Source organism: Dama dama, chromosome 1 (assembly GCF_033118175.1).
Source record: "Dama dama isolate Ldn47 chromosome 1, ASM3311817v1, whole genome shotgun sequence".
NCBI classification, from domain to species: domain Eukaryota; kingdom Metazoa; phylum Chordata; class Mammalia; order Artiodactyla; family Cervidae; genus Dama; species Dama dama.
In genome coordinates this window covers 51,536,225-51,563,672 of record NC_083681.1, presented here as the reverse complement: position 1 = coordinate 51,563,672, position 27,448 = coordinate 51,536,225, and the positions used below count along the sequence as shown (strand labels likewise).

General features: G+C 52.8%; 1 protein-coding gene across 3 annotated transcripts in view; it reads left to right on the top strand.

The window, feature by feature from the left end:
* Positions 1–5,226: 5,226 nt before the first annotated feature.
* Positions 5,227–27,448, top strand: part of STARD10 (StAR related lipid transfer domain containing 10) — a 32,812-nt gene continuing 10,590 nt past the window's right edge. Inside the window, exons 1-2 of one of the 3 annotated variants that reach the window (XM_061149565.1) lie at positions 5,227–5,495; positions 15,131–15,441. In XM_061149565.1, the coding sequence (XP_061005548.1) occupies positions 15,235–15,441 (207 nt within the window). In that variant the 5' untranslated portion in view covers positions 5,227–5,495; positions 15,131–15,234. Of the gene's footprint in view, positions 5,496–14,473; positions 14,504–15,130; positions 15,442–18,061; positions 18,116–27,448 lie in introns of those variants that run through there. The other 2 variants (XM_061149560.1, XM_061149573.1) reach the window with 2 other exon arrangements.

Below are 27,448 nucleotides of genomic sequence, written 5' to 3'. Positions count from 1 at the left end.
GCAACTAGTGAAATTTAAGTTAAAGTATGAATGAGAGGTCATGTTACAGTCATCAGATTGGTAAAAATTAAGAAATTTATTAATATTTAGAGTTGGTGAGCGTGTGGGAAATGGAACTATCATTTCCTGCTGGTAGGAGTGTAAACAGAGCTAACCTCTTGGGGGGGCACTTTGGCTACATCACAGTTACACACACACACACACACACACACACACACACAATCATTCAAACACACCCTTGGTCCCAGCAGTTGCACTCCAGTATATGACAGGATGAATGATTACATATGGTATACTCAAAAGATGGAATTCAGTAAAACCCAAAGAAAAAAATGGATCTGTGTGTCCTAACATTGGAAGTATATGTCTGAAATACTTCATAATACTTTTTAAAATCCAACAGGTTTATTTTTTTGTTTCTAATGTTTATGTTTTGTTTCTAAATGATGAGATTAAAGGTTCAGACTGCTGTTTGCAAGCAGTTCTCACAAATGACACCTGTGAGAGTGGACTAGCTTTATTCTCCATACATGAAAACGCCATCATGTCTGCTTTTTTTTCTTTCTTCTAGCTGTGGCTTTGTAGTCTCTGTGACATCTGGATAGGCTGTATATAAATGTTGGTTGGATAAAATGCAAGAATCTGGTAACAATCAACTTTAGACAGACTTACAGGTTTATTTTTATGCTTCTCTTTAAATAGTTGTTTATGTCTATAATCAATGGTCCACCAAAGATTATGAATTAAACAATACAGAACTAAAAATTAAATGGTTTAGAAGCATGAAGTGGTCAAAAGGCTCAGGGTTTGAGGGAACAAGTTCATCTGTAGCTGATGGGGTCCTAGGACCCCCAACCTTTCTTACAAACCACATGAATCCACTGTTGACTATTGCTTTAAAGGGAAAACAATGTTTGGAATGAGATACTGAAGCTACATCCACCAACGAGAGAAACTTGTGATTTGGGCATCAGTCAGTATGGGTAAACGTAAACAGTGCTTTGAAATGGACGGGAAAGATGACCCCTTTTCATTTTCCAAAAAGTCAGGTCAAAGTTACATGAATAAGAGGAATATAAACATCTTTCGCAGATGAGATGTGGCAGAGGTGAAGTGGAATAGAAATGGCTAGAGGGTCCTTCACATGGAAGTTAAATCCTCAAGATGCTGAAGTGTATTTGCTTCTAGCCATGTTTAAGAGAAAACCAAACACAGCCCAAGATGAAGCTTCTCCCCACAGTGTTCACCCTCCCTCCAGGCAGCAGGCAGGCCACACCTCACCCTTCTGCATAGCCACCAGGCTCAGTGAAAACAGTTGGCTATGAAATTTCCAAGGCACTAGTAGGGTCTAAGACTGGATGAGCTGGAGACACCACTGGAAGAGCTTCAAGTGGGGGGGACCATGAGAGATGAGGAGGGGGAGACAGATGGGATTGCCTCTGCAGCCTCTTTCTTGAGGCACCGGCCATTACTGAGGGATCAGGGGAAGGGGGCAGAGTAATTGAGACCCACTTTCCACTTGCAGCCCCCAACCCCCTGCCCCCAGCTTTCTAAGCTTTGGGCTGCTGACCTACGTGAAAAGCAGCTGACCCAGTGTGCTGTAGTTTTGAGGACAGTGTGTGAAGAGTTATCTGACCCAGGTGAGGAGTGTCCCTACTCATATCATGGTCAGAGGTGGTCAGTGCCTAGTTCTTACTTGGAGCACAGCAGTGAAAAGTGGCTGCCCCTCCCCTCCAAAAAAAGATTCAGTGTTAAATTCACGGAGTTTAAGGAACATGAGTCAACCAGAAGTAGACGTCTCAGAGGCCAAAGAGAGACCTAAGCCATAAATTGGGGGATCATCAGCTTATGGATGGAAGTGAATGAGGTCATCCAAAGAGAGTACGCAGTGAAGAGAGGGCCTGTGAGGGAACCTGGAGGACACCAGTATTTCAGGGTGCTCTAACCCAATCAATCAAAGACCACCGGGGACAATCCATAGTCCAATGGAGTCAGGTTTATTGACCCATTGCTATGAGGAAGACAGCATATCAGAGGAATCAAGGAGTGTCCTACCAAACACAAAGAAAAAGAGTTCTTATAGGATCTGAGAGAGGTGGAATTAGGTGAAATGTAAATCAGGCAGTATTTTGATAGCTCAAAGCAAACTAGAGCTGTGTGTAAAGTAGCTTACATCAAGTCTGGACTGCTCAGTGGACTCAGGGTCTTGTTTCCTCAGAAACAATAAAGTTAAGGCTCATGTGGAATACATGTTTAGAAGTCCCTTTTCTGAATCTCTCCACACCTGGGTTGTAAACCCTGTCCTCTTAGTGATTTAGCTACTCCAGGCAAGAGTTCCATTCCTATTCTAAAAGCAAAATTTCTGATAGTCTATGATTTTAGAAAACAAAATTGTTCAGTGAGTAAGAAATAGTCACTCCAAGAAGAGGGTTGTTATGATATTTTATAGCTACAGTATGTCTCTGGGAAAAATTTTGTTTATTAATTTTGCAGCTGGCTTTCTCTCTGTCTGTTATTCTAGCCTGATGAACACCACAGCAGGTTTTTACAGCCTGAACTAATTTTTAGATTTTCAAGGGACACACAAAGGAGGTGGAATCTGCAGACTGAGTGTAGTAAGTAGGCAGTGTGGACAAAAAAAATATGTTGCCTGTCAAGTAAGTAAACAAAGAATGTTTCCTGCCATCAAGTCATCAGCCCCTGCAGTTACCCCCTACAATGGGTGCACCCTGAGGGGGAATTCTGGATGGAGAAAAACAGTATACTAACCCTAGATAGTTTTAAGATGCATCAGTTCAATTCAGTTGCTCAGTCATGTCCGACTCTTTGCAACCCCATGGACTGCATCACAGCACTCCTTGTCCATCACCAACTCCCGGAGTTTACTCAAACTCATGTCCATTGAGTTGGTGATGCCATCCAACCATCTCATCCTCTGTCATCCCCTTTTCCTCCTGCCTTCAATCTTTCCCAGCAACAGGGTCTTTTCCAATGACTGAGTTCTTCCCATCAGGTGGTCAAACTACCAGAGTTTCAGCTTCAGCATCAGTCCTTCCAATGAATATTCAGTAATGAGTTCCTTTAGGATGGGCTGGTTGGATCTCCTTGCTGTCCAAGGGACTGTCAAGAGTTTTCTCCAACACAGTTCAAAACCATCCCAAAGGAATAATTTCAGTAAGCCTAGACTCTTGCATCTTCTCATACATAAAAGGGCACTAAAAGTTAATTTGTGACATCTGGTTTCTTGTGTATGAATAGCAATAATCTTTGAATGTTCACTACCCATTTTTTTTTTCAGGGAAAATTCCTTGCTCCTTCCTTACCTCTTTTGAACAGTCGTTCAGAGCTATCTGAGAGGCTGCCATCCCAGGTTATAATCCTCAGTAAGGCTGTAAATAAAACCTAGTTCTCAACCTTTACGTGGTGTACTTTTTTTCAGTCAACAGTAGAAAGAAAACTATAAAGTCTTAGGTTTCACAAACCAGGAAGATGACTGTTGATTATGAACACTAGGAGGTCTAGTACACTGTACGCTGTAGAATACGGTGGCCACTAGTCATAGCTGAAACGCCAATATTTTAACCACCTGATGCAAAGAACTGACTCACTGGAAAAGACCCTGATGCTGAGATAGATTGAAGGCAGGAGGAGAAGAGGACGATAGAGGATGAGATGGTTGGATGGCATCACCGACTCAATGGACATGAGTTTGAGTAAGCTCCGGGAGTTGGTGATGGACAGGGAAGCCTGGCAGGCTTCAGTCCATGGGGTCGCAGAGTCATAAGCAACTGAGCGACTGAACTTAACTGAGCCCATAGGTTGCTATTTAAATTTAACTAAAAGTAATTAATTGGATTTAATTTTTAAATAAATTCAAATAAATATTTCTCTTCCTTCATGGCACTTAACCTCATGTCAAATGTTAAGTAGCCACAGGCTAGTCTCTACCCTATTGGACAGTGCAGCTGTAGAATATTTCCATCGTTACAAGCAGTAAGAGAACTGAGAGTCACAGGCGATGGTGACCCCTGGGAGTGTAGTCTCAGCCCAACACTCAGCCCAACAGCGCTACTCTCTTCCTTTAACAGCTACCGTGTAACTCATCCGTACCTCGAACCCACAACCCAAGCTAAAAGCCGGAGGCTCCAACGCTTCTTCACGTTTCCCTTCCTGCACAAACTCACTACCATCGCCACACTCCATCTCCCAGCAAGCCCCGGGCCCTTCTTCTGAGACGCTGGCCTCTTGGACTTCTGGGAAATGTAGTTTAAACAGCGTCCCACCTCCGAAAAGGTTCTAGTCACGAACTAAGGCTCCCATGAGGCAGTGCGTGGTCAGTTCCGGTCCAATTCACCGCGGCCGCCGAGTGTGCCGTGAGGAACCCGAAAGTTGGCACCCGAGACTTAGTGCAACGGTGACTTGAGATGCAGGAGTCTGAGAGACCGCGCTGTGCCTCTCCCTGCCACTGCTTAGGTCTCCGCCGCTCCCGAGTTGTAGAGACGCCTCAACCCAAGGCGAAGCCGACCGGGCCCCAGGGAACCATAGTTACGCTCCAGCCACAACCACTAGGGGACTTGAAAGCAGCCTCCGACGGCGGGCGGTGGGGCTTTCCCTGACGGGAAGCGCACGCGCAAATGCCGGGCCTCAGGGCGTCCGTAAACACCGAAGAGCGCCTGCGCGAACGGAGCGCCTGGGGATGGACACGCGGGGGCGCCTTAGCAAAGATAACAGTAATAAACAGTAACGTAACAATCCGTTATTTTTCTGCCTTTTTTTTTTTTTTTTTAAATGGTTTGCTAAGCACAGCTCCCTTCATTGCGTCTGTTTATCTGATCTTTGGAGCACTCATTTTACCAGTGGGACAGCGGGTCAGAGAAAGTGATACAGCGAGAGTATGCTAGGGCATCTTTGCGTGTGAGGCACCAACGATGGTTCAGGATGCAAGGACTCTAGACTCTGTCTCTGAGTTGCTGTGTGACCTTGGTAGTTCTGTTCCCCTGAGGACCTAAGCTTTCTGATTTGTAAATGGAAGTAGGATATTGGAAGGATCAAATAAGATGCAGAAATGAAACTAAGTTGCCGAGCAATCTATAAGGGCAGAAGATTATTACAATCGGTGATTGCAGATTGAGGAACTATTTCATCATACTACAAATTGCAAAACTGAGGGCCCCTACAGGGGCAGGAGCTTGCTCCAGGTCTCAGCAGTGTGTGAGCAAGGGCTAAAACTCAGGCTGCCGGCTTTGGGCTTGGAGCCCTTCCTTGCACCTCCAGGATTAGTTGCATATAGGCTTAGAGAGACAGACTGCGCTCAGAGTCCGGAGAAGCCCCTATTCCTAATCCTTCTCCTACCTGCTGGGCCTGGTGGAGGAAGACCCTGCTCTGTTGAGATGACTACCAAAAGCAAGAAATTAAGGAGGAACTGGACAATCCTGGAGACAGACGACAGTGTGACAGAAGCTGTACAGATCCTACTTCTCAGAAGAGTGGCCCAGGTAAGGGAAGGAGCTCAGATGTGACAGATGAGCGGCTAATGTTAAGGGGACCAACCCTGAATGGAAACAGGTGGTCTCTATTTCTGAACCTGAGTGCTCAGGTGATTTCATTTGGGGCTCTGACAGCTGCCCATGACAGCTGGAGGTGGTACCTGGGCTGGCTTGGATGCTAAGGACAGGAGGTGATACAGGTTGAGCTGAGAGGCTTTAGGAGCCACTCCCCCAACCAGGTGGAGCTGTCAGGTGGCATCGTGGGCAAACCATACTGCCAACCAGGATCCTGCCCTTTTCTCTGTCCCTTGGAGTGGGGCTGTACCCAGTTGTTTTTCTCTGGAGTGCTCTTAGAAGTTCTGGACATGGGTTTGGCAGGGGCTTGGAGCCGCTAAGGTCTGGTTGCAAATGGGGCCTCCTCCGGCAAGTCATGAAAGGAAGGTGTTTGTAGAAATAGAAATTCAAGATCTTCCTCACCTCTAACTGTCTCATTCTCTGGGCCTTCACTTGTCTCTGTTTTCAGCAGGGGAAACTGAGGCTAACGGAAGAAAAGACTCTCTTCAGGACACACAAGGAGCTGGCGTAAAACTGGACTAGGGTAGGGATCTTTCCATGACATGTCAGTGATCAAACATCTTCATCAAACATTTATTGAGTGTCTAATGTATACACTGAGAAGAGCTACCTTAGGGTACAAACAGAAGCCAGGATTGCAGTCAGACTCAGCTTTTAATTTGCCCTCCCAGTGACTTAATGCTGTGATTCTTGGTGAGTCACTACCCTACTCTGAGCCTCACTGTCTCTAAAGTGGGAGTGGTAAGCCGTATCCAGGGCTATCTGAGGTGTAACTATGAATTAAATGAGTTAAGAACTGTTAAGTGCATATAATAGCACTAGGCCCATGGTACCGGCTCAGCAACTGTTAGCCGCTCTTTGTTACTCATGAACACAGGTGGAGGTCAGCTGGAGATAGGGTTCTCCCAGAGTCTGGTAGGGGCGGAGATGCCACCACCCCTGATCTGTCTGCCTCCCAGATACCTCCACTCTGCGCCCAGGCAGCCTGTGTTTGTGAAAGTTGAGGGGTGGGAGGCCTTCACATCCCCATTTCTCCCTCTGGCACTGGGAACCTGGCAGGGAGCATTTACACCTCCACACACATGTGATTCATGTTCCTGACGACCTGGGTCCAGAGTTAAGGTGATTCTTGCCCAGAGCTGCACAGTACAGCCCTGGGCAGTGAGACCATGACCCCTCCTCCCTGCAGGGCAGAAGTCCCAAAAGGCTGACAGCAGGGTCTTGACCTGTGTGTGTCCCCTGAACAGAGCAGGAGCTGGGGACAGAGAGGCACCTGGGTGGGAGACAGGGCCCAATATCAGATACCCTACCCCCAGCTCACCCTGTTTGAAGGTGGCGGTCTAGTCCATTGGTACTTTCAGCTCTGGTCCAGGCCACCCTAGTGGAGGTCTTGCTCAAACCCCTTATTTATAGATAAAGAAAGAGATAACCAGAGAGGCCACGAGCTCACCCAGAGCCCCACAGTAAGGTGGGGGGTGGGGGGTCTAGGCCAGAACTCAGGTGTCTTGGTGTTCGGCCAGGGCTCTGCCTGGCAGCTGGTTAGGAGGGGGCAGGCTCCATCTCTCTTTTCCCTCCGCCACTGAAGTCACACTTGGAGCCAGATGTGGACACCTGGGTGGGTTGTGGGTTGGGGCATAGCAGGGTGGGGGTGGGTGCACAGACAGGTAAAGGAAAGGGGAGTAGAGGACCTGGTCAGAGAGCAGTCCAGAGCCGAGCTGGGGTGGGTGGACTGGGGAGCTCTCAGTGGTGTGTGTGTGGCAGCTGCAGGATTCTAGGGCCTTATTAATCAGTCTGAGGCAGCAGAAGATAAAAATACCATGGGAGCACACTCCTGGAGGAGGGTAGCAAAGCAGATTCAGTAATGAGTCACAGAGCCCAAGCCCTAAATTTAGAAGGTACTGAAGGAGGCAGCCGCCCCCGGGGAAGCACCGTGGAGATGCCCACTAACTGGGGGTACCAGTGCCTCAGGGCAGAGGGCAGTGGTTGGCAGGAGTCCCCGACACAGCAATGCCCCAGGAAAGCTGGGCTTCTTCTAGGCCTGACCCAGGTACGAATTTTGGACCTCAGGATGAACCCTGACCCAGGGCACAGTCTTCAGCCCCACTAACTGACAGAGCTCCTAGCAAGCCTTCCCCACACGAGCCCTTCAAAGGGTCCTAGACACCAGCCCCTGGGGTGTGGACATCTCAGGACTGTCCTGCCCGCTGGCTGGGCACAGCCAGGCGCCCTGGGGCCTACTGCTGTCCTGGGGCACTGTTGTCAGACACTGAGAAGTGGGCTAATTGGATGCGAGGAGCTCATGCCGTTGAGTGAAGGCCTCCCAAAAGGGACCCATCCAGGCCTTAGTAGCTCTGTTAGGAACTGGGGTGAGGGGGTGTGACAAGATGTTATAATGGTCACTTCTGCTTTATTCTCAGCCCTCCAGGTTCCAAGTGAACCTAGATTGTTTCTTTTTCTCCAGGTCAGAAGAGGAAGGCACTGCCTCCAGGTCAAGGAGCAGAGACTTAGAAAAGAGGCTATGCCTTGGGGACAGCTGCCAGACCTGGGGTAAGGGAGCTTAGGAGACAAGAATTGATAGTAGCTGTGGCATTTATTGAGTGCTTGTTGCTTGCCAGGCACCGTGCTAAGCTCTCCACGTGCATGAACTCACTTCATCCCGGAGGCAATGATGTAAGTCCCACTAGCCTACTTGTTCGTAGAAATGGGAGTACCAAGACAGAGAGGTTAAGTCACTTATTCTAGATTACACAGTAAGAGGTTCTAACCCAGACGGCCTAGCTCCCTAGCCCAGGCTCTTAGCCATTATGCTAGACTGCTGAGCAGGGTGTTTTACCCTATCTGTGCTGCCTCCTCTCCTGTCCTTCTCTCCCAGTCCTCCAGAGACTGGGAGCTTCTCTCTGGGCATTGCAGGGTCTTGATGCCCAGGGTGCTCCTAGGCTTGGAGGAAAGAAGAGACTAACAGAGCTCTACTGCATGCACCCCCCACCATGCAGGAGTGCACAATTTATAGAGCCCGCCCAGCTGCCCCAGGCCAGGAGAGAGGCATCTTAAGCACCTCAGCAGGAAAACAAACCAGAGAGGTGCTGGGCCTTGCCCACAGTCGGTGGGGCCCAGAGTAGAACCATGGAGACTCCCTCTTTGGGAGGGCCCCAGACCCAGATGGCCAGCACCCCTTCTGCAGGCTGGGTCCTTCTCCTGCTAATGTCTGTTAGGCATTGCTGCCTGCAGGAACCCAGTTCAATTGCTGGGTCAATGCAACCTTCTGAAAGCCCTGGAGTTCTCTGTCAGAGGCTCTTGATCCATCTGCCTGACCCCAGGCCCTCCCTTCAGCTCCGTGCTCAGGCTGGGTGGCAGTGGGGGTGGAGGTGTCTTTATGTGTCTTGGGGAGGACTAGGTTGTCTGGCCCTTTTACCAGGGCAAGAGCTCCAGCCCTGGGACGACACCTTTTCTGGAAGCCCCCACACCTTCCTTCTTTTGGTTTCTTCATATTTTTTCATCTCAAAGCTGAACCCGCAGTGCCCTGACAGAACAGTTTCCACCTCCTGGAATTAGTGGGGCCGCTGGGGGAGCTATTAGTATCACCCTTGAATGGGGGAAGGGTCAGAGGGCCCACCCCCAAACCCCTAGGCTATTGTTCCTGGGGGGAAGAGGCTCCTTTGACAGGCCTGCTTGAGGAGCTCATACCTGCCGTGGACACAGCCTGGCCCAAGTGTAACAAGACTTCCCTTGCACCCCTCTTCCCCCTGCCAGAGATCACACGTGGGGATACCACGGATAGTTTCTGTTTCTTGCTGGGCCTTATTTTCCTAATTTTTCAAATGGGGCTAAGGAGTCCCAGCATGACCTTCCACCTAAGGTTATTGTGAAGGTTAGAATGAGTGTGGTAGACTCTTACTCTGCCCCAGGACCTCTTCACAGAGAGGATGTGCCAGGCCGTTTGTGTGTGTGTGTGTGTGTGCATGCGCACACACACATGTGCACAACAGCTGTAACCCAGGTGCTGACCGCATTTCCAGGGCAGGTAAGAGACTGAGGTCTGTGAGGGGACTGGTGTGTAGCTCTTTAAGGCTGTGTGATGTGGGTATGACAGGGTCCCAGGTGTAAGGTTGCCAGATTTAGCAAATATTTGAAATATGCTAACAATGATTTTCCTTATCTGAAAATAAAATTTCAAGATGTGTCCTGTGTTTTATCTGGCAACCCTTGGGTGACCTGCCATGCTCAAGCCAGTGTACTCCTGTTGGACTCCCACGCATGAGACTGAGATGCTATGTGGCTGTGTGGACTGAGATAGGAGATGGGTGTGATCGTGAAACCAATTGGTATCATTTCAACGGGGCTCCAAAAAGCTTCGATACCATAGTCCTTTATGTCAGCATGGAGAAGAAGTCAGCGAGAGCAAAGTTGTAGATAAGAAGTGATTTATGAGAATAAGACCCTTGTGAGGCTTACAAGCAGGTGGGTGGGAAGTGACCCCAGAACTTAGTGGGCTACAGTTTTATAATCAAAGGGAAAGTGGGGAGGGGGAGAAGACCTTCTTTGTCCCTCTTGAGTAGACGTGACATTTCCATCATCAGTTCCTCCCCTAGACAAGGCAGGGAACTTTACTTGTCCCTCCCCATGTGGTTAGGCCAGGACTGTCATAGCACTTTCGAAAAATATTTTCAGGTCTCAATACAGTGAGGGTCTTTCATTTCGAAAAGTCACCTTCCCATAAATTATGGTGTTTTTGTGTGTGCACAGAGCCTGTTTTGGGGGTCATTAACTTATTGAGCTCACTGGTCTGGATGTGGGTCTCCTGCCACCATTGTTTTATTATTTGGGGGCATGTCCTGTGCTTCTGTGGCATGGTTTTGTTGCTAAGCAAGCCTGCTTAGTTTTGTGGTTAAGCAAACCTGCTTTTTCGAGTAATCATTAATTTACAGGAGTTTCCCATATTTTTCTACTTATAATCCCCTAGTGGGATTAACTGTTTAATCACTTATTTTTGTCTCTCTATTCTGTCCCTATCACAGCACTTGGCTGTGACAGCATCACCAGCAGGAGAAGGGGTGTGGGTAACTCTGACTGTGTGCCTCTCTGTGATTCCCTCAGGCTCTAGCAGCTCACTCAGGGCAGTGTTTGAGCTGTTTGCTCAGTGAGGCCCAGCAGGGGTAGGAGACCCACCCTGGGCAAACACTCAGATCCGGCTCCAGGTGGGACTAGGGTGCTGAACCTGTTGCCGCCTGCCATCAAACTGTAAAGGACACATCCCTCAAGGCCATGCCAGCCCTGGGGGCCTCAGAGTGCTCTGTCCTCAGCCCTTCCAGGGGGCCTTTGGAATCACCTCTCTGCTGCTTCCTGGTGACATCACACAGGTCATTGCTCAGTCTTCTAGAATGGTGCCCCCAGGATACTGCCTCGTTCCCCTAGGCAACCTGGGAATTTTCTCATCCTAACTGGCAAGGCTGGTTACCCCAGAGGAGAGGATCTGGGGGAAGCAGGGGTCAGGGAGGCCTTCTCCTCATCTCCCAGAGGGGAGATCGAGGTAGCCATCCGTCTGTCTGACTAGATGGTGAGTAGGAGGGAGCCCCAGGAGCAAGTCAGGACCTGGTAGCCCCTCATTGTCTAGGACACTTGGGCAGGGGAGGAATCTTGAAGCAAAGAGGGTTGTGTCACCCCCAGGGTAGTGAAAGGGGTGGCATGTAGTGGGAAGCAGGGACAGAGCCTTGGGTTAGGAGCTGGGAGACCTAAGATCTTATCTGTGCTCTGACCCTGCTGCTTGGGCCTTTGTTTCTCCATCTGTACAGTTTGGGGCTGTGGCTAGATGATGTTAGTCTGTAGGTCTTTAGTCCTGATGGGAACTCAGAGAGGGGAATTGAGAGAGGAGTATTATGGACCAGGTCATGGATGGCTCCAGGCAGGTGTCCTGACTCTGTTCCAACAGCTGGCAGGGGTCAGTGAGCAAGAACAGGTGTGAATATCTCCAAACAACCCCTCACCCCATTCCGGGAGTCCTACTAGGTAGTTGTGTCCCCAGATGGCTTCTGTCTTACTTTGATTCAGGGGCGTCCCTATGCCTCCTACACCTCAGCTTCTCTCTCTGTGAGGTAAACGTGTAAAATCCGCACTTGCTCAGCACCCTGGGTCATGATTCCTCACATTCTTATCATGCCTCTCAGCTTGCTAAGCACCTTCTCTTTCTCATACATGCTCCTGCCTTCCACCCCCACTCTGAGTCCTCCTTGGTGCTGTCCCCATCCTGGGGCTGGGGCCTGGAAGGGCACTTCCACCCAATCCACTTTCTGTTGAGGAGCCCTGTGACTGGGACAGGGGCTGCAGGGGTCAGACAGGGTTGTGCTTCGCCAACCTTTTGCACTGTTTACTCTTTTACGAGAACCTTAACAACCATCCTATCAAGGTATTTCCTTAACACTTTTTGAAGGAAATATGCCATTTTTGAACAGTGTATTTATTCCTCCCTACCTTTCCCCTTCCAATTTATATTTTTAGTTATTTGGGGTGAAACCAACATGTATACAACTCTTTTCCTTGCAATAATTCTCAAGAGAGTAGGTATTATTATTCTAGATGAGGAAATTGAAACTCAGACAGGACATGTCATCTGCTCTTGGTCACATGTTTAGGAAATGGTATCAACAGGATTTGAACCCAGGTCCACTTTGCACTTCCAGGCTGTGGGAAGCAGGGATAGACAAGTCCTAGGACTCCTCTCCAGGCTCCTCCCCCAGGCCCTCCATCCCAGCCCTCCTAGCCTTCTCTTTGCTGCTCAGGGGTGTTTGAGACGGGATATGAATCTGCTTTGATCCAAGCATGTTTGGGCGGTTGTTATGAATCTTTGAGCCAGAGATACCTAAATTCCTGGGGGACTGGGAGAGCCTGAAAGGGCAAATTGTTGATGAATGAGGATTTATGCTCCAGCCAGCCTGGCCTAAACCTGCAGGCAGGGTTGAGCCCAAGGCATGGCCACCTGATCCCAAGGGTACCAGGTCACCCACCTTTTCTGACCCAAGACCCAAAAGACTCATTCTTGGTTAATCTATATTTGGATTTGAGTTCTGGTTTGATTTCTGCCATCTCTACCTCCCTGAATTTGTGTGTCTCAGACTGGCAGTGCTCTCGGGGGTGGAGAAGTCCTGTGAGCCTGTCCTCACTGCTATCTCCTGCTGTCACTTCAGCCTTATCTCTTCCTCCCAGGACTAGGCGATGGGGATGAGAGGTGTACTCTCCTGGTGCCTGCTGTCAGCTGACGTGTGTCACTGGGGCTCTAAAAAGGCAGAAGCTGCCAGGCCAGTGCTCCTCTCCCTTTTCCTCATGGCAGATCCCAGAGGCTACAGTTCACAAAGCCGTCTCTGTATACCCCTCTTTTGAGTCTTTCATCAGCCTCGGTATGAGGCTGTCAGATAAAACTATTGAAGCCAGGGGAGGGGCAGTGAACTGCCTACTGGGGTGAAGGCAGAGGATGTGTATAGCAGAGAGCCAGAGCCCTGGCCTCTTGAAACCAGAGCCCACCCCCACCCACCCCACCCCCAGGCCACCTACTACCACACACTTAAAGAACATGGGTTAGAAAGGCCAAGGATGATTATCTGACTGTGCTGCTCACACTGGAGATCCAAGGTCACGTGGGGACCTGCAACTCATTTTACAAGATTTACTTTGCAGAATGCCCCTTGGGGTGACTTGCCATCACAGTTCTCTCCTCACCCCCTCGACTTTTAAAATTGGGCCTGATTCACAAATGTCTCAGAGCCCTAAGCACTTGAGGAAGAAACACCTTTATTTGTGAATCCACCGTGACAACTCCTCATCTTTCTCTAGCACCTTTAAGAAAAGCTGTTCCATCCTAGAACTCCAGGATGGTGAGGCTAGGAGGTTATACATTCGGATGCTCACATTCTACAGATGGGAAACTCAGGCCCAGAGAGATGGGGCAGCCAGAGCCAAGGAAGGAATCCTGGGGAGGGAGGAGGCTGAGATCTGGGATCTTGGCAGGATGGCCATGTACTCACTGATGACCCTGGGCAAGTGATGGGGCACTTGTGCCCTATTAGCTGCCCATCCAGGGGAGCGCACCACGGGCCCTCCCTAGTCACTAGGGTAGTGAATGCTCAGCCTTGGGCCTGTTGCCACACTCACATTGGCCTGGCCTCAGAGAAATTGAGCTATTGGCCTCAGTTAACACAGAGCAGCGGGAGACAGAGCTAGCACTAGGACCCAGGGGGCAGGTAGCAGTCTCCCTGGCTGGAAGGGGTGGCTGGAGTGCTGGTGGACATATCTCCCCTGTGGCTGTGGAGCTCTGGCCAGCTCTGCCTGGGGAGGGCCAGGGAGCCCCAGAGCTCTGGAGCCAGATGCTCTGGAAAGCCTAGTTTAATCCATGGGAGGTGTGTGAATACGTACAGGGGTGCTCAGGTGGACTGGGGGTGGACAAGGACCAGAGTCCCGGACTGGAGGAGGATTAAAGCTCCCAACGGGGAGTGTGATGGGAGTGGAGATTTTGTCCAAGTCTAGCCACCTTGTGAACCTTGAGGCCAGTGGTTGGTGGGGGAGGCAAGCTGTGGGCTCTTGATTGTGGTGGGAGTGTGCCCATCTTTGGGTCTCAGGGGTGTGGTGTGTGGGGATGTCTCTGGGTGGTTCTAGGGACCAGCTGCTTGTGTGTCTTAAGTAGGCTGTTGCAGAGGTGTGTACCTGTGAGTGTGGGAGGGTGTTGGAGATAAAGGGTTCACAATTAACTTCCAGAATCCCCCTTTTAGTACCGCCTCGCTCTTCCTCTCAGAGCCCTATCTGTCTTGGACCCTCCTCAATCCCTGCCTGAGGACTGGTCCGGCCAGGTCCTCTTCGGGGGCGATGGGGGCGGGCGCTAGGACCCGGCTGGGCGGGGTGGGGCGGGGCTCCAAGCCCCGTCAGCTGTACCTCCGCAGCCTGGAAAATACCAAGCCCAGGCGAGCTGAGCCCCCGGAGCCCCCAGCCTAGCCCCGGGGGAGGGAGGAAGGTGGGGTGGGGGTGGCGCGCGGGGCAGGGGGACGCGGGGCGGGGCCGGGCGGCGGGACCCACTGCTCCTCTCCCCAGAACCCGCGCGCGGCCCCGGTCGCCCGGGCAGCGGCGGCGGCGGCGGCGGCGGCGGCAGAGGCGCTCGCACCCCCGGCCCCGGCTGGCCCCGGCGAGTAGCGGGCACAGGTGAGCCTGCCGGCCCCGCGGGCGCCCCACCCCGCCCCCACCACCGGCCCCGCGCGCTTCCCGCTCCGGTGCCGCTGCCGAGTTAGTTGAGCCAGTCCGGCCAGCGCTGCGCGGACCCCACCGGACCGTCTGTCACCTCGGGTCCCGGCCTCCCCTGGGTCCCGACGGGCTTCCCCCGCACCCCGATACGCAGCCCCCCACTCCGGCTCCCACCCCCGGCGGTCTGTCGCGCTTTTGCGGAGAGAGAGAGGGGCATACTGCCCAGTGGCGGCGGTGCGCGCTGGCCAGGGGGCTAGCCCCTGCTTCTCTCGAACTCGCTACCTGCCAGGACCCCGGACAGCCGCACGCGCGCCCGCAGCGTTCTGACTCCGGTTCCCAAACCGGTCTTGCAGGTCCCTGGAAGGTGGCGTCAGCATCTGCAGCCGCGTCGACGTTGTTGGAGCCTCCGCGGAGGACCCAGGAGAGCCGGACCAGGACCAGGGCCCTGGGCCTCCCCATGGAGCAGTCAGCTGCCTCTCCAGAGCCCCCGGGGCCTCGGCCAGTCCTGGGCCGCGACAGCGTCCAGGTGCCCGACGACCAGGACTTCCGCAGCTTCCGGTCAGAGTGTGAGGCCGAGGCGGGCTGGAACCTGACCTACAGCAAGGCCGGTGTGTCTGTGTGGGTGCAGGCTGTGGAGATGGATCGTACCCTGCACAAGATCAAGGTAGGGTGGCCCCGCAGCAGGTGCAGCCGGCACTGCGCGCTGACTGCCTCTGACCCGGAGTCTCCCGGTCCTCCTCCAGCAGGGGTACAGACTCCTGGCTGTGCACCTCAGAGTCTCCTGTGAGAACCCAGGAGGCACAGTTTGCTGGGCAAGCCCCCATCTCACAGATGGGCCAGCAGAGGCCTGGAGACAGGGGGTGTGACTCACTCAGCCGCTGCCTGCTCAGGGAGGTGGACTGCTGCCAAGCCCACCTAGGAGAGTGGTCTCCCTCAGGGAGCCCTCTACCCTTGAAGCCTTTCCCAGGTCCTGACTTGAGTCATCTCAGGTGGGAGACTGAGCCCTTCAGTCCCGAATTCCTGATTCTCTCAGCCTGAACTGGGTCTCTTTCCCCACTCTCTGCACTTCTTCCTGCCTGATGCCCTGCTTCTCCCTCTTCCCTCCTGGCTGTCCCCTGAGTCTCTCCTGCAGGGACTCAGGATCCTGGCTGGCAGATCCTGAAAGCGGGGCTTAGATGTCCATGCCTCACACAGGGCCAGGCTGGGCTGGCAGGCTGGGGAAGGAGGGACCAAGGTGTAGGCCAGCAGAGGCAGGGAAGATGCAGGCATATCTGGCCTCTCTCAGTCATCCACTCCACTCCTCACAACCCCATGATTTTCTTCTCTTTGTCAAAAAAGGGCCGGCTTGGGTTTTGGGACCCTGTGAGCCCACCTCCCCTGGGGGACTAGATGGGGAACAGGCTAGTGAAGACTCTGATGAGAGCCATCAGTGACTGCCTCCAACACAACACATCTGGCATTGCTGTGAGTGCCACTTTTCAACGGGGCAGGCAGGTCTCCCTTCAGTGGGCTCCTGGGTGTGCCCTCCCCTCTCTCTTGCCTCAGCCTTCCTGCTCTCCTTCTCGAACACGTGGAGAAGTGTATTCCTGTGGTGGAAGCTGGCAGAGGTGGGAGCAGGGCACTGGACTTGGAGAGCACTCCTGACCTCCCCCGACTCCAGCCCCTCCTGCCTGGGACCTGCCCTTGGATTCGGATTTAGCTCTGGCATCAGGGCCTCATAACAGAGCCAGAGATGTCTGACCTTCCCTGTCTGACCCTGTGCCTTTCTGTCTCACTTTGTCTTAGTCATTTAGAGCTTTGTCCATCTGTCCCCACATAGGCACCTGGCTCACCCGTTCTGCCTTACCTGCTCCCTTCTTGACTCTTTGTCTGCACCCTGACTATCTGACTGTCTTTTTCTCTCCCAGTTCCCATGTGTGTCTCCTTTTCTCCCTTTCTGGGACTTTCTACCCAGGCCTGAGGACCCTGGGCCAGGGGCTTCCCCATAGCTGGACCTGTGTCTAAGTCTGAGGAGCAGGGCAACTGGTATGTTCCAGCTTAGTGCTCTCCAGAGACAGGGACACGTCCTATCCTTTCCGTCCTCAGCCTCCAACACAGGCCCAGCAGCGATGTTGGTTGAATCAAGGATGGAAGGAAGGAACGAACGAAGGAACGAATTGAATACAAAGTGAGCAAAGCTGTTGTGAGAAAAAGGTTGTTTTCCTGCCTGTAACCTGGGAAAGGCTCAGGCTGGACTGTGCCATGGGGTAGGGAAGCATAATCTCCCCATCAAGCTGGCTTTCCAGAAGGAAGGGAAGGGGAAAGTCTGAACTGAGCCCGGGACTCCCACCCTCTGTGTCAACAGAGTGGAGCTTCCTCCTCCATCTGGCTTGGTTAATGAATAAACCCAGCCCCGTCCAGGACTGGAATTGGTGAGTCTGGGAGCCAGACCTCCACAATAGACCCCTTGTGGTCATACCAGATTTGCCAGGTGTTCTTCCTTGAGAGTAGAGGGGATTGGGAAAACTGGGGTATTGTGGGCTTGTAGTTAGGGCGTACACCTGACCTCTTTCCCTCTCAGACTGAGCAGAGGTTGGAGGTGCCTTTGCAATCCCCATTTCAAATTCACTCCTTACTGGAGTGCAAGTCCAGAGAGGAGCAGGGGCTAGCCCAGGCTCACACAGCCAAGCTCCAGCCAAGCCAGGCTTGGAACCCAGATCACTAGCCTCCCTGCCTAGTTCTTTCTTTTGTGCTCCCCACAGTGAAGGGGGCTGGGGCCAGGAGGTGAGCAGAGCTGGGGCCTAAGGAGGGTGCTGGGCCTTGGCTCAGGGAAGGGAGGTGATCTTGAGATCTCAGATCCCCTCAGCACAGCCACGTGGAGCTCTGGGGGACAGGCAGAGGTATCCAAGTTCCCCCATCCCCAAGACTCCAGGAATCTTGTTTCCTGTAAGAACCGCTGCTCTGAGTTGAGCATTTATCTGCATTGCTTGATTGACCTTCAGACCAGTCCTGGGCTGTAGTAAGCATATCTCCAAGCTACAAAGAAACTGAGGCTGAGAGAGGTGAGGTCACTTGCCTGAGGTCACACAGCAGCTAAGGTAGAAGTGGAACCCAGGTCAGCCTGGCTCCAGAGCCCCTGCCTCTGTCCACTTGGGCTCACATCTTCGTCAACATTTTGGCATTTGACCCCATTGGTAACTCTTTGAAGGACACGGTGTTCTCATCATCCTATTCCTGTTGATAAATGAAAAAGCTGAGGCCCAGAAAGGGGAGTGGCTTGCCAAGGTCACACAGCAGGTCTGAAGCCAGAGTTCCCAGGAATGATTGGGTCACTCCAGGAGACTGGGACTCAACCACAGGTATTTGTTGAGCTCCCCACTCCCCACAGCCGGTTCTTGGTCTGCCCCCTGAGCTGGGAATGGCAGCTGCCCACTGGACATGCCCTGAGCACGTGAATCTAGGGTGGGGGAGGAGCCACCTAGCTGCCTACCTGATTGATTTTCTCTACCTCACCCCGCTTCCCCCAGACTTATTTTCTCCCTACCCCTGTGTCCAGAGGTTCCTGGAAGTCACTGTGGCTCTGGCCCAGCATTTGGAGCCAGAAGGAGGGACAGAACTGCTGGAGGCCACCTCTGCCCTTTCCCTCCCTCTGGTCTGGCCTGGTCCCAGGCCTGCACAGTGCTCTGAGCACCAAAGAGGAGGCAGATACCGCCTCCTGTGAGGTTAGGCCTTGTCCCAAAGGCCGATGCTGAACACGGATCCTGGGCCCAAGGCAGAAGGCTTCTGGGCACCTGACTGCAGGTCTCTCAGTGCCCAGGCTAGGCTTCCTCAGAGCTGCTGTAGAGGAGGGAATTGGGAAACCAGGGGGCTGTCATTTATTCAAGCAGGGCCAGCTGGAGAAGGGGCTGAGGTACAGTCCTGGTTATGGTGTTCTTATGTTCTGTGTGTGACTGTGGGCACATCCCTGCCCTCTCTGGGCTATTTCTTCATCTGTGCCATGGGGCTATCCTGGCTCCAAGAGCCTCTAGACTCAGTACCTGTGCTGGGTCCCATGGAGAGGGATGAGGCACAGGGGACGGAAGCTGGAGATGGCATGGCATGGCCGGCCCAGTCCTGCCCTGATGCTCACGTGCTCAGGCTCTCTGATCCTGCTGTGCACCTAGCCACCTGAGAGCAGAGGGTGGCCAGACCTCCAGAGGGTGGAGAGAGACTGACAATTCCAGATGGCTCCCTGACCACTGCATGAGGTGGATATTCACAGGCTAACGAGTGAGGCAGGGTGGGTCCCAATGAGTACGGGCCTCAAGGGCCTTGGCTGGAGCAGGGGTGTGAGGTCTCCTGGGGGAGCATGGCTTAGAACCTGAGGTTCCTCTTGCCACAGGAAGCTGAGCAGTGGGGACCTATCTCTTCTGACTTCCTGTCCTACGACTGCTCCTCTTCCCCTTTGCAGAAAGCTTGGTGACCCCTCTCTGACCTGTCTCACTGTCCACCTGCTTCCATGCCACAGCCTCCTGGGTTCCAAGCTCTTAGGCTAGTGCTCAGGTCTGTCCTCTCTCAGTACCTCATTTTCTTCCCCTGTGAAATTTGGGATCATCTCAGGGATCTCCAAGGACCTTCTTACTCTTAATGGTCTATGGGACTCAAAAGGGTCATGGGGATGGTGGAGACAGTCACAGGGCCAGGGGTTTCTTCATGTATTTCCACTGAATCTTCACAAGTGTCTTGCGAACTCCATTGAACAGATGTGGAAGCTGAGGTTCAGGGCAGGAATTCACTTGTGCAGTCAAACAACTTGAAGGTGGCTGAGGCAGAATCAGAACCTAGGTCCTTGAGACTCCAAGGCCAGGATGGCTTCAGTGTCTCGGGCCTGCTTATTAGCACCATGGGCCCTTCGATCTCCTGGACCCTGTAGCTCAGAACCCACCCCTCTCTCCTGCCTTAGGTCTCCCAGTGCTGTGTCATTGTGAGAGGGGTACCCTGGAGGGGTCCCAGCTAAGCAAGAGCCAGTCCTTACTGTGTAACCTTGGGGTTCACTTTACCTTTCTGGGTCAATCTTCTTATCTGTGGTGGCAGAGGCAGGAGTTAATTGGGTTTTAGGGGTTTGGATTCGGTGAGCTCAGGTTTAGGCTGGGCTTCTGCCCCCTCTGGGGCTCAGTTTGCCTATTTCCCTAGAAAGATGCTGGGCAGGTGGTTTGTAGAGCCTGGCCTTAGGTCATGGTAAGGGTGTCTGCAGTACTGGACACAGGGTAAGAATGGAGAGCTAAAGCCTTGCTGGTCTGTGCTGTCTGAGAGGTCCCTAGATGGGCTCCTGAGGCCCTGAGAACCCCTGGCCTGGATTCCTGGATGGTTCTAGCTCTGACTTGGTGTAGGGGCAGCTGGAGGAAGTTGTCCAGATCTGTCCTTAAGAAACAGGGCTCCCAGAGAGCTGCCCTCCCGAAGCCAGGGTCTGGATCTTCAGGTGGAAGAAATCAGAGACAGGAAAGTTCAGAGCTGGCTGGAGGCTTTAGGGAGGTGTTCCTGGAGGTCCTTCCTACAGGGGGAGAGAACAGGGTTCAGGGTCCCGGCCATGTGGCCTTGGGCAGATCGCTGCCCCTGCCCCAGCTTTAGCTTCCTCATCTGTCGCATGCGAGCAGCTGTGCTGGCCTGCCTGTCTTTGGGCACTTCGTTCAGGTAGGAGACAAAGAGGGAAATCAGGATGCTGGAACAGACATTTGTCACAGGAGCTGCAGAGACCTGGAGGGGGCCTCTGAGCCATCCCTGGAGACCAGGGAAGGCTTCTCAGAGGAGGAATGCTCAGGTGATCGGTTTGGAATTGGGTTGAGAGTAAGGAGTACAGGTTTGACAGCACTGGGAACATTTCATACAGAGGAAGAGCTATGTAAAGGCCCTGGAGAAAGGAAACAGGGCGATGTTAGAACTGCAGGTGGTATATTGTGGGACTTGGAACTCGGACAGGTGGAGGTGATTAGACAACTAAATCAAGGCTCTTGAATTTGGGTCCCAGAGGTTCCAGGCTACTGGGGAGGGTTTTAGACAAGGTGGGTGGTAGGAGGAAGATGCTGCTCTATTTGTCTGCACAGACATGCCAAGGCCTGCACTAAAGTAGTGCCTGTGGGGAGTGGAGCACGGGATTGCCTCCAGAAAGATTTAGGAGGGTTAAAGGACAACATGGTGGTTATAGCATAACTCTTGTGCAGGCTGGGATGTGAGATAGTATAAAATATGCAGTCCCAGGGGGCAAGGAGCTGGTGGGGTGGTGCCTTCAGTCCGTGTCCACACTGGGCCCAGAAGAGCCCTCAGGCCCGCAGGCTGGCTCTGTGCCTCCATGACCAGCTCCCCAGGCTCTGGCTTTTAAACTTTAACGAGCCCCAGATCAGTTTCCAGCCGAGAGTCTTTAAAGTTTCAGGAGATGAGAGAAAGGAGGCAGTCCTGGAGACAGATGGGTTTTCTTTCTTCCCCTGTGTCTCTGTGCCTGGTAGAGCCACCTGGAGCCAGGGCTGTGGGTGCCGTGACACCAGAGGCCTGGCACTCCTTAGGGATCGTGGACCTCAGCTGGACATCTCCAGTCTGTTAATGAGGGGCCAGCAACCTCCAGTGGAGTTAGAAACTCTATTCCCGCCCTGCTCTCTTACCTTTACCCCTGACCTGGGCAGGTGAGCACCACCCCCTACCCGTCCCCTCAACAGGTGAGAGGAAAGGTGCTCAGACCAGCCACTGGACTTGAGGTGCCCGCTGTGCTTCACTTTCTCTCCTCAAGCGTATGTGGTCTGGCCTCAGTGCTCCAGGATCCCTGGAGCTGCAGAAACACAGGCCGTGGAGGAAAGTATGAGGCCCAGAACTTAGTGGTGGGTCCTACACCAAATACAGACCCCCCTCACTTGTTATTAAAGAGAGGCTGGGCAGGTGGCACTGGGCAGCTGGAGCTGTTTTCTGAAGCTTTAGTATAACAACTGCCTCCCTATCTCTCAGCCTGGCTCCCTGAAGGCAGCTACTTGTTACTTCTGACCTGTGTCTAGAATCCTCTGTCTTGGGGCAGTTGAACAATGCCTGCAAGTTTACCTCCTCCATGGGAAGTAGGGGTAAATCCCATCTTTGGTCTCCTCTGCATCGCCTGGGCCATTTAATCTCATCCTTTGAGTTTCCTGTCATCTAACCCTGGCTTTCTGAGAATCCCCTCCAGCCTCTCCTTGATGCCCCCTTCCTAGTTTTGGACTCTTCTAGATTGCCTTGGGCCTGGTACTGGACCAGAGAAGTGTTAAGTCTGAAGGCAGAGGCCTGACAACCAGAGCGAATGGAGTTCCCTTGTGTGTCTCCAGTCTTCATTCATTCAACATACTATATGGTGAACATGCTATACACCAAGTATATCCAGGAATTTAGTGGCAAACCAAACAGATCAGACCCTGTTGTCATGAGTTTACATCCTGAGGGGGAGGCAAGCATAAGATACCAGATGGTGTTTGTGTGTTATGAAGACAGGATGATGTGATGGGAGTTGTCTGGCCTTCTATATTTGGACCTTCTGTGTGTGGAGCTGGACTGTGGGTTCCTGTGTGTATGATCTGGTCCTTGGTTGGGTAGATTGTGAGCCCCTCAGGGCAGGGCACCTGACAAGGGTCATTAAATCCATATTGAGTGTGTGTGTGTGTGTGTCTGTACATGCACCTGAGGTGTGTGTCTGTGCCTCTGAGTGTGAGACTGTGTGTGTTTCTGTGTCTGGCATTACTCTGTGTGTGTGAGTCACACCCCCTCACTGCAGCAGAGTTGTCTCTGATCCAATTATGTCTCCTCAGCTGTCTTCCAGTGGCTTCCGCCCCCCCCAGCTCAGCTCTGGTTCTGCCTCGGTCTTCCCCTCCCTGCTTCCCTGCAGCCTCCTGTCTTTGCCTCTGGGCCTGTCTCTGGGTCTCAGAGTCTCCCCTTAGGGTGTTTTCTATCCCTGTCTGTGATGGTTACTACCTCTACCTGTATGTCTCTACTTGTCCCTTTCCCCCCCGCCCCTTTTTTCTTCCTGTCTCAGTTATTTATTCGTTCAGCAAACCTCTTCTCATGCATCCACCCACTCTACCAGCCTCTGTGCTGGTGCTTGGGGCCTGGGGATGGATCACACCTGAGTCCTGCTCTGAAGGCCTAGTGGAGAGACTGGTGAAGATGGTGACAGCCTTCCGTGACTCCTCAGGCCACGAGAGGCGTGGGTGACAGCGTGGTGGGGGGCAGGAGTATCTGGGTAAGACCTGGGGGCCCAACAGGAGTTAGGGGGCAGGCTGAGAAGGTCTTGGTGGGTGCGGACTAAGGGTGAGGAAAGAGTGGAGGCTGAGCCAGAGTGGGGAGGACGTTTTAGGATTTGATCTTGAAGGCAGGGAGAAGCAGCAGAGGCTTTCAGGCTGGGCAGTGTCATCATCACTGGGTTTTATTTTTTATTTTATTTGGCTGCACCACGTGGCTTGTGGGATCTTAGTTCCCTCACCAGGGATCGACCCTAGGTCCTTAGCAGTGAAAGCACAGAGTCCTAACCCAATGGACCACCAGGGAATTCCTGTCACTGGGTGTTAGAAAGCTCCTGGCCGCAGGTGACAGCTTGACTTGGAAGTCCGGAAACCAGTGATGAAGGTGTGGCAGCAGTGGTCCAAGCAAGGATGGTGAGGCCTGCCTGAGTCTGGCAAAGGGAGGTTGTTGGGAAGGTCGTGGCCAAGCGGAATCCCAGGTTCCAGGCACAGGAGGGGAGCAGAGGCGGGTGGGCATTGGGCTTGGGTAACACAATAGTGGACATGGTTAGGGTGAGCTTTGTGGGCTGTGCAGGGGGTGGTGCCCAGGAAGCCGTTGAAGATGCAGTCCAGAGCTTACTAGAGAGCTTTGGGAGCATGGGGCCAGGGCAGCCCCTGAAGTCCTGGGAAGTGTTTATCCAATTTGTCTCTGTCTACTTGTCTGGGTGTCAGCCCTGGCCCCTGTCTTGTCTCACTGATCTCCCCGACTGTCTGTCTTTTCTTTCAGATCCACCCACTCTGTTCTTTCTCAGGTCTCCCTCCTCTGTCGGGCTCCCCCATCTCCCCCAGGGCTGGAACAAAGTGGCGGGAGCTCCAGACCAAGAGGTCAGCTTCTCAGAGGTCAGAGCAGGGTGTGCCTCAGATGCCGAGGCCTGGGGGGTGGGGGCGGGGGTCCAGGGAGGCTGCTGGAGACTAGGAGGAGGGCAGGGGGATGGGAGCAGAGTAGGGCTGAGTCACTCAGCCCTGGTAGAGAGCAGCAGAGGGGCCTGGCTTGGCCCGGCCTAGCAGCCTCTGGGAGCTGTGTTTCGGGTAGACATGCAGTACCTCCACCTCCCACCAGTCTCAGGAGGGCCACACTTTTGTAGAGAAGATGGGTTGAGGTTGTCTGGTGCCAGATGCTCTTCCCTTCAGAAGAGGCTTGTCTAGTCATTTTGCAGATGAGAACTATGAGCCAGGAGCTGGGGAAAGGAGACCTTGTGAGGGGCCCACACCAAACCTGCTGCGTGCTTCCAGCTCCCCTTACTCCAGGCAGAGCTGCCTCTAGCCCAGTCCCTAGTGGGGACTCCCCAGGGACAGGCCTTATCTGGCCAAGTGCTAGCTCACCTGGGATTCCTTGAGTCCTTGACAGAGCAGAGCCTAAATCTTAAAGAACAACTTTAGCAGTCGACTTCGGGTCACACTGGGTTCCTGAATGGTTCTTCACTTTTCTCAGCCACCATTTACAAATGGGCCCAATCTTCCCTCTTCCTGGGTAGTTGAGAGGATGAAATTAGGAGAATTTGCAAGACCCCAGCACAGCACCTGGCACAGAGCTGGCAGGCTGTTAACGTTTGCTGAATGGATGAATGAATGAACAGTCTGAGGTACCCAAGGGAGAGCTCCATTTCCTCCCACTTCCATCCTTCTTCACTCTGGTTACCTTGTGGAACCGCATGAACTCTGTCCTTCCCCCAGCCAGTCCAGGCCCTTTCCAGTCCAGCACCTCTGCCAGGAGCCTCTTCCCTGTCCTTACACATGGGTGCCATCTGCTGTACATTCTGTAAGAATCTGCTTTGGGGTGCCCCTCCCTGTAGCTGAGTCCCCCTACTTTTCTCTGTCCCTGCCCCGAGCCCACAGGTTTCATGCCTGTGTCCTGGCTGAGAATGGAAGGACTCTGAGTCCCCTCTGGCCCCACTCTCAGCATGGCCGTACTACACAGAGCATTCCCTGGGCAGCCTCAGGCCCATCTCAGCTGAGTCCAGGCTCCCAGGTCCAGGGAACCAGGCCCCTGAGATTCTGGACCACACTCTTAACCTAGGGGAAAAAAATATAGTTTATCTTGTATAAACTCTCTTGTACCAACAGTAACAAGAACCCCAAAATGAGGCACAGCCAGCCTCAATTCCCGAGTAAAACTTTTCCCTGTTTTCCTTCCAGCTCTCATTCAAGGGTGTAGATAATTTATATACAATCGAGCCTGTGGCATAGATACAAGTTTGTGTCCTCTTTTGTTCATTTAACATTGCATCTGTGGAAATTTCTTGCATTGCTACAGAATTATTAATTCAGGAACACTTCCGGCAGCTGCTGCCTGCCAGGCCTCTTCTGGGTTCTGCGGGGCCCCTGCCCGTGCCCCTATCCAGAGGGAGCCCACTGTCCTTCCTCAGCAGCAGGGCGATAATCTTCAAGGTGATGTATCATTCTTAACTGAACCAGGCCCTGCTGTTGGTGGTGTTCCAGATTGTCCTCCAATATATTTTGCTAATTATAAATGCAATATTATTGTCATGAATATTGTAACAGAACTTTTTTTCTTATTTCATATTACCCCCACCCCCCCACCCCCCCGTGTAAAAATTTTGGTTCCTGGAGGTCCAGAAACTGAGTTAAAAGATACATTTTTAGGATTTTAAAGATATTTGCCAAATTGCTTTTCAGAATAGTGGAACCAGCTTTTGCTGTCACTAACTGGGTAACAGTTTTACCATATCCTCATGAGCAGTGGGCACTTTATATATTTTTGCTAATTTACTGAGTGTAAATTGATGTTTCAGTACAGATTTAATTTACTGTTTTTTAAAATCAGAGTTATTAAAGGTCTTACAGAAAGCCCCAGAATCTCCCTTAACTAGTCTCTGCCCCCTCTCCCCACTTACACTCCATTTTATAAGAGGATGAGGGCAGAAACAGAAGTCAGCCTCACGTGCCGTGGAGAGTTTGATGAGCGTCCAGAAGGTTTTCACAACGACCCTTCCTGCTTTCTCCACAGAGCCCTGAGAACCACCAGCCACGGCCCAGAGCTCTAAAAGTCGAGGAGCTCACATGGACTTGGCGTCTTTGGTGGCTCACCTGTCCCTCTTTCCACTCAGGCAACGTTTCTTTACTAAACTGCGCCAGGCACTGGGGACGCCAAGACGAACAAGGGGCCAAGATGAATTGACGCATCACAGCGTTGCTGACGAAGGGAGCCGGTGGGACGGAGGAGCAGGCCCCAAGACCAACCTGCAGAGTGTAGGGACAGGGTAGGCTGCCTGGGCAGAGCACAGCCGGGCTCAGTCATGAGGACAAAATAGCGAAGACCCAGCGAGTGGCGGTCTTGGAAAAGCAGGCCTCAGCAGACCTCTCTCCTCTGCACACCTCCACCTCTGCTTCCCTGATCCCTGTGTCAGAGCCCTGGAGCTGCTCTTGAGATTTGGGATGGCCGTGAGGAGAAGGCCTCGCAGTCTCCATTCTGAGGCCCCAGAGGCAAGGGCAGGTGCTCTAGCAGCTGGGCTTCTTGTTGGCCCTATGGGGCCTCTGGGAGGGGCAGTGGAGCCCGAAGTCAGCGAGCAGGTGGTGAGTGGCCCCGGGGAGGAGGACTGGGAACAGAACCAGGGCAGAGGGGCTGCCAGCGCTGAGCCTCTCATGTGCCGTGTGCCCTGGGCCAGTCTCTGCATCCTTCAGCGCCTGGACTGACATGGTGACGGCAGTGCCTGGTGGTGGGCTGTGAGGGTGGGACCTGTGGACCTGGGCAGGGTCCTCCCACCCCCTCCCTGCCCTTCCAGCCTGTGGAGGGATCTGGGGTATTCTTGTTGTTTTCAGCTTTGTTCCTATTCCTTTATCCTGCCTTTTGGTGTTCGCAGGCAGGGCCTGAGAAGTCTGGGAAAACTGTGGGGGCCTAAGGCTGGAGGCAGGGCAGCTGCCACCGGGGGCTTGGTGTGTAAGTCTCCTTTAATCCTCACAGCTTTACTCTGAGGGGAGGATTATCCCTGTTTGACAGATGAAGATACTGGGACTCAGAACTGAAGTCCTTTGCCCAGGCCAAGGCCACACAGGCAGGAAGTGGCAGGGCAGAGGCCTGTCTGATCAGACAGCCTGGAATTGCTGTGAGTGTGAGCCTGGGAGGGAAATGCGATGGTTCCAGTCTTCTCAGAGGAGACTTCCAAGTGCAGAGCTCCAGGGCTGGGCTTCAGAAAAGCATGGCCTTGCCTTTCAGCCCAGTGAGGGCCAAGGATGGAGTCAGGAATTTGGTTCAGAGGAAGAATTGCTGAGCTTTGCCTCCTTGGTCAGCAAGTCCTTCTGAATACAGTGAGCACTTCATAATAACCACCAATTAACTAAGGCAGTCTCCAGTTGCCAGCATGTTTGTTTTTGCTGGGTCAGTCCTGCCTCTTGAGGGGGGAGCGGAAAGTCCTGATGCTTTCGGATCAGGCACTCCCAGGCTCTGGTTCGCTCCACCACTCTTAGCTTTGT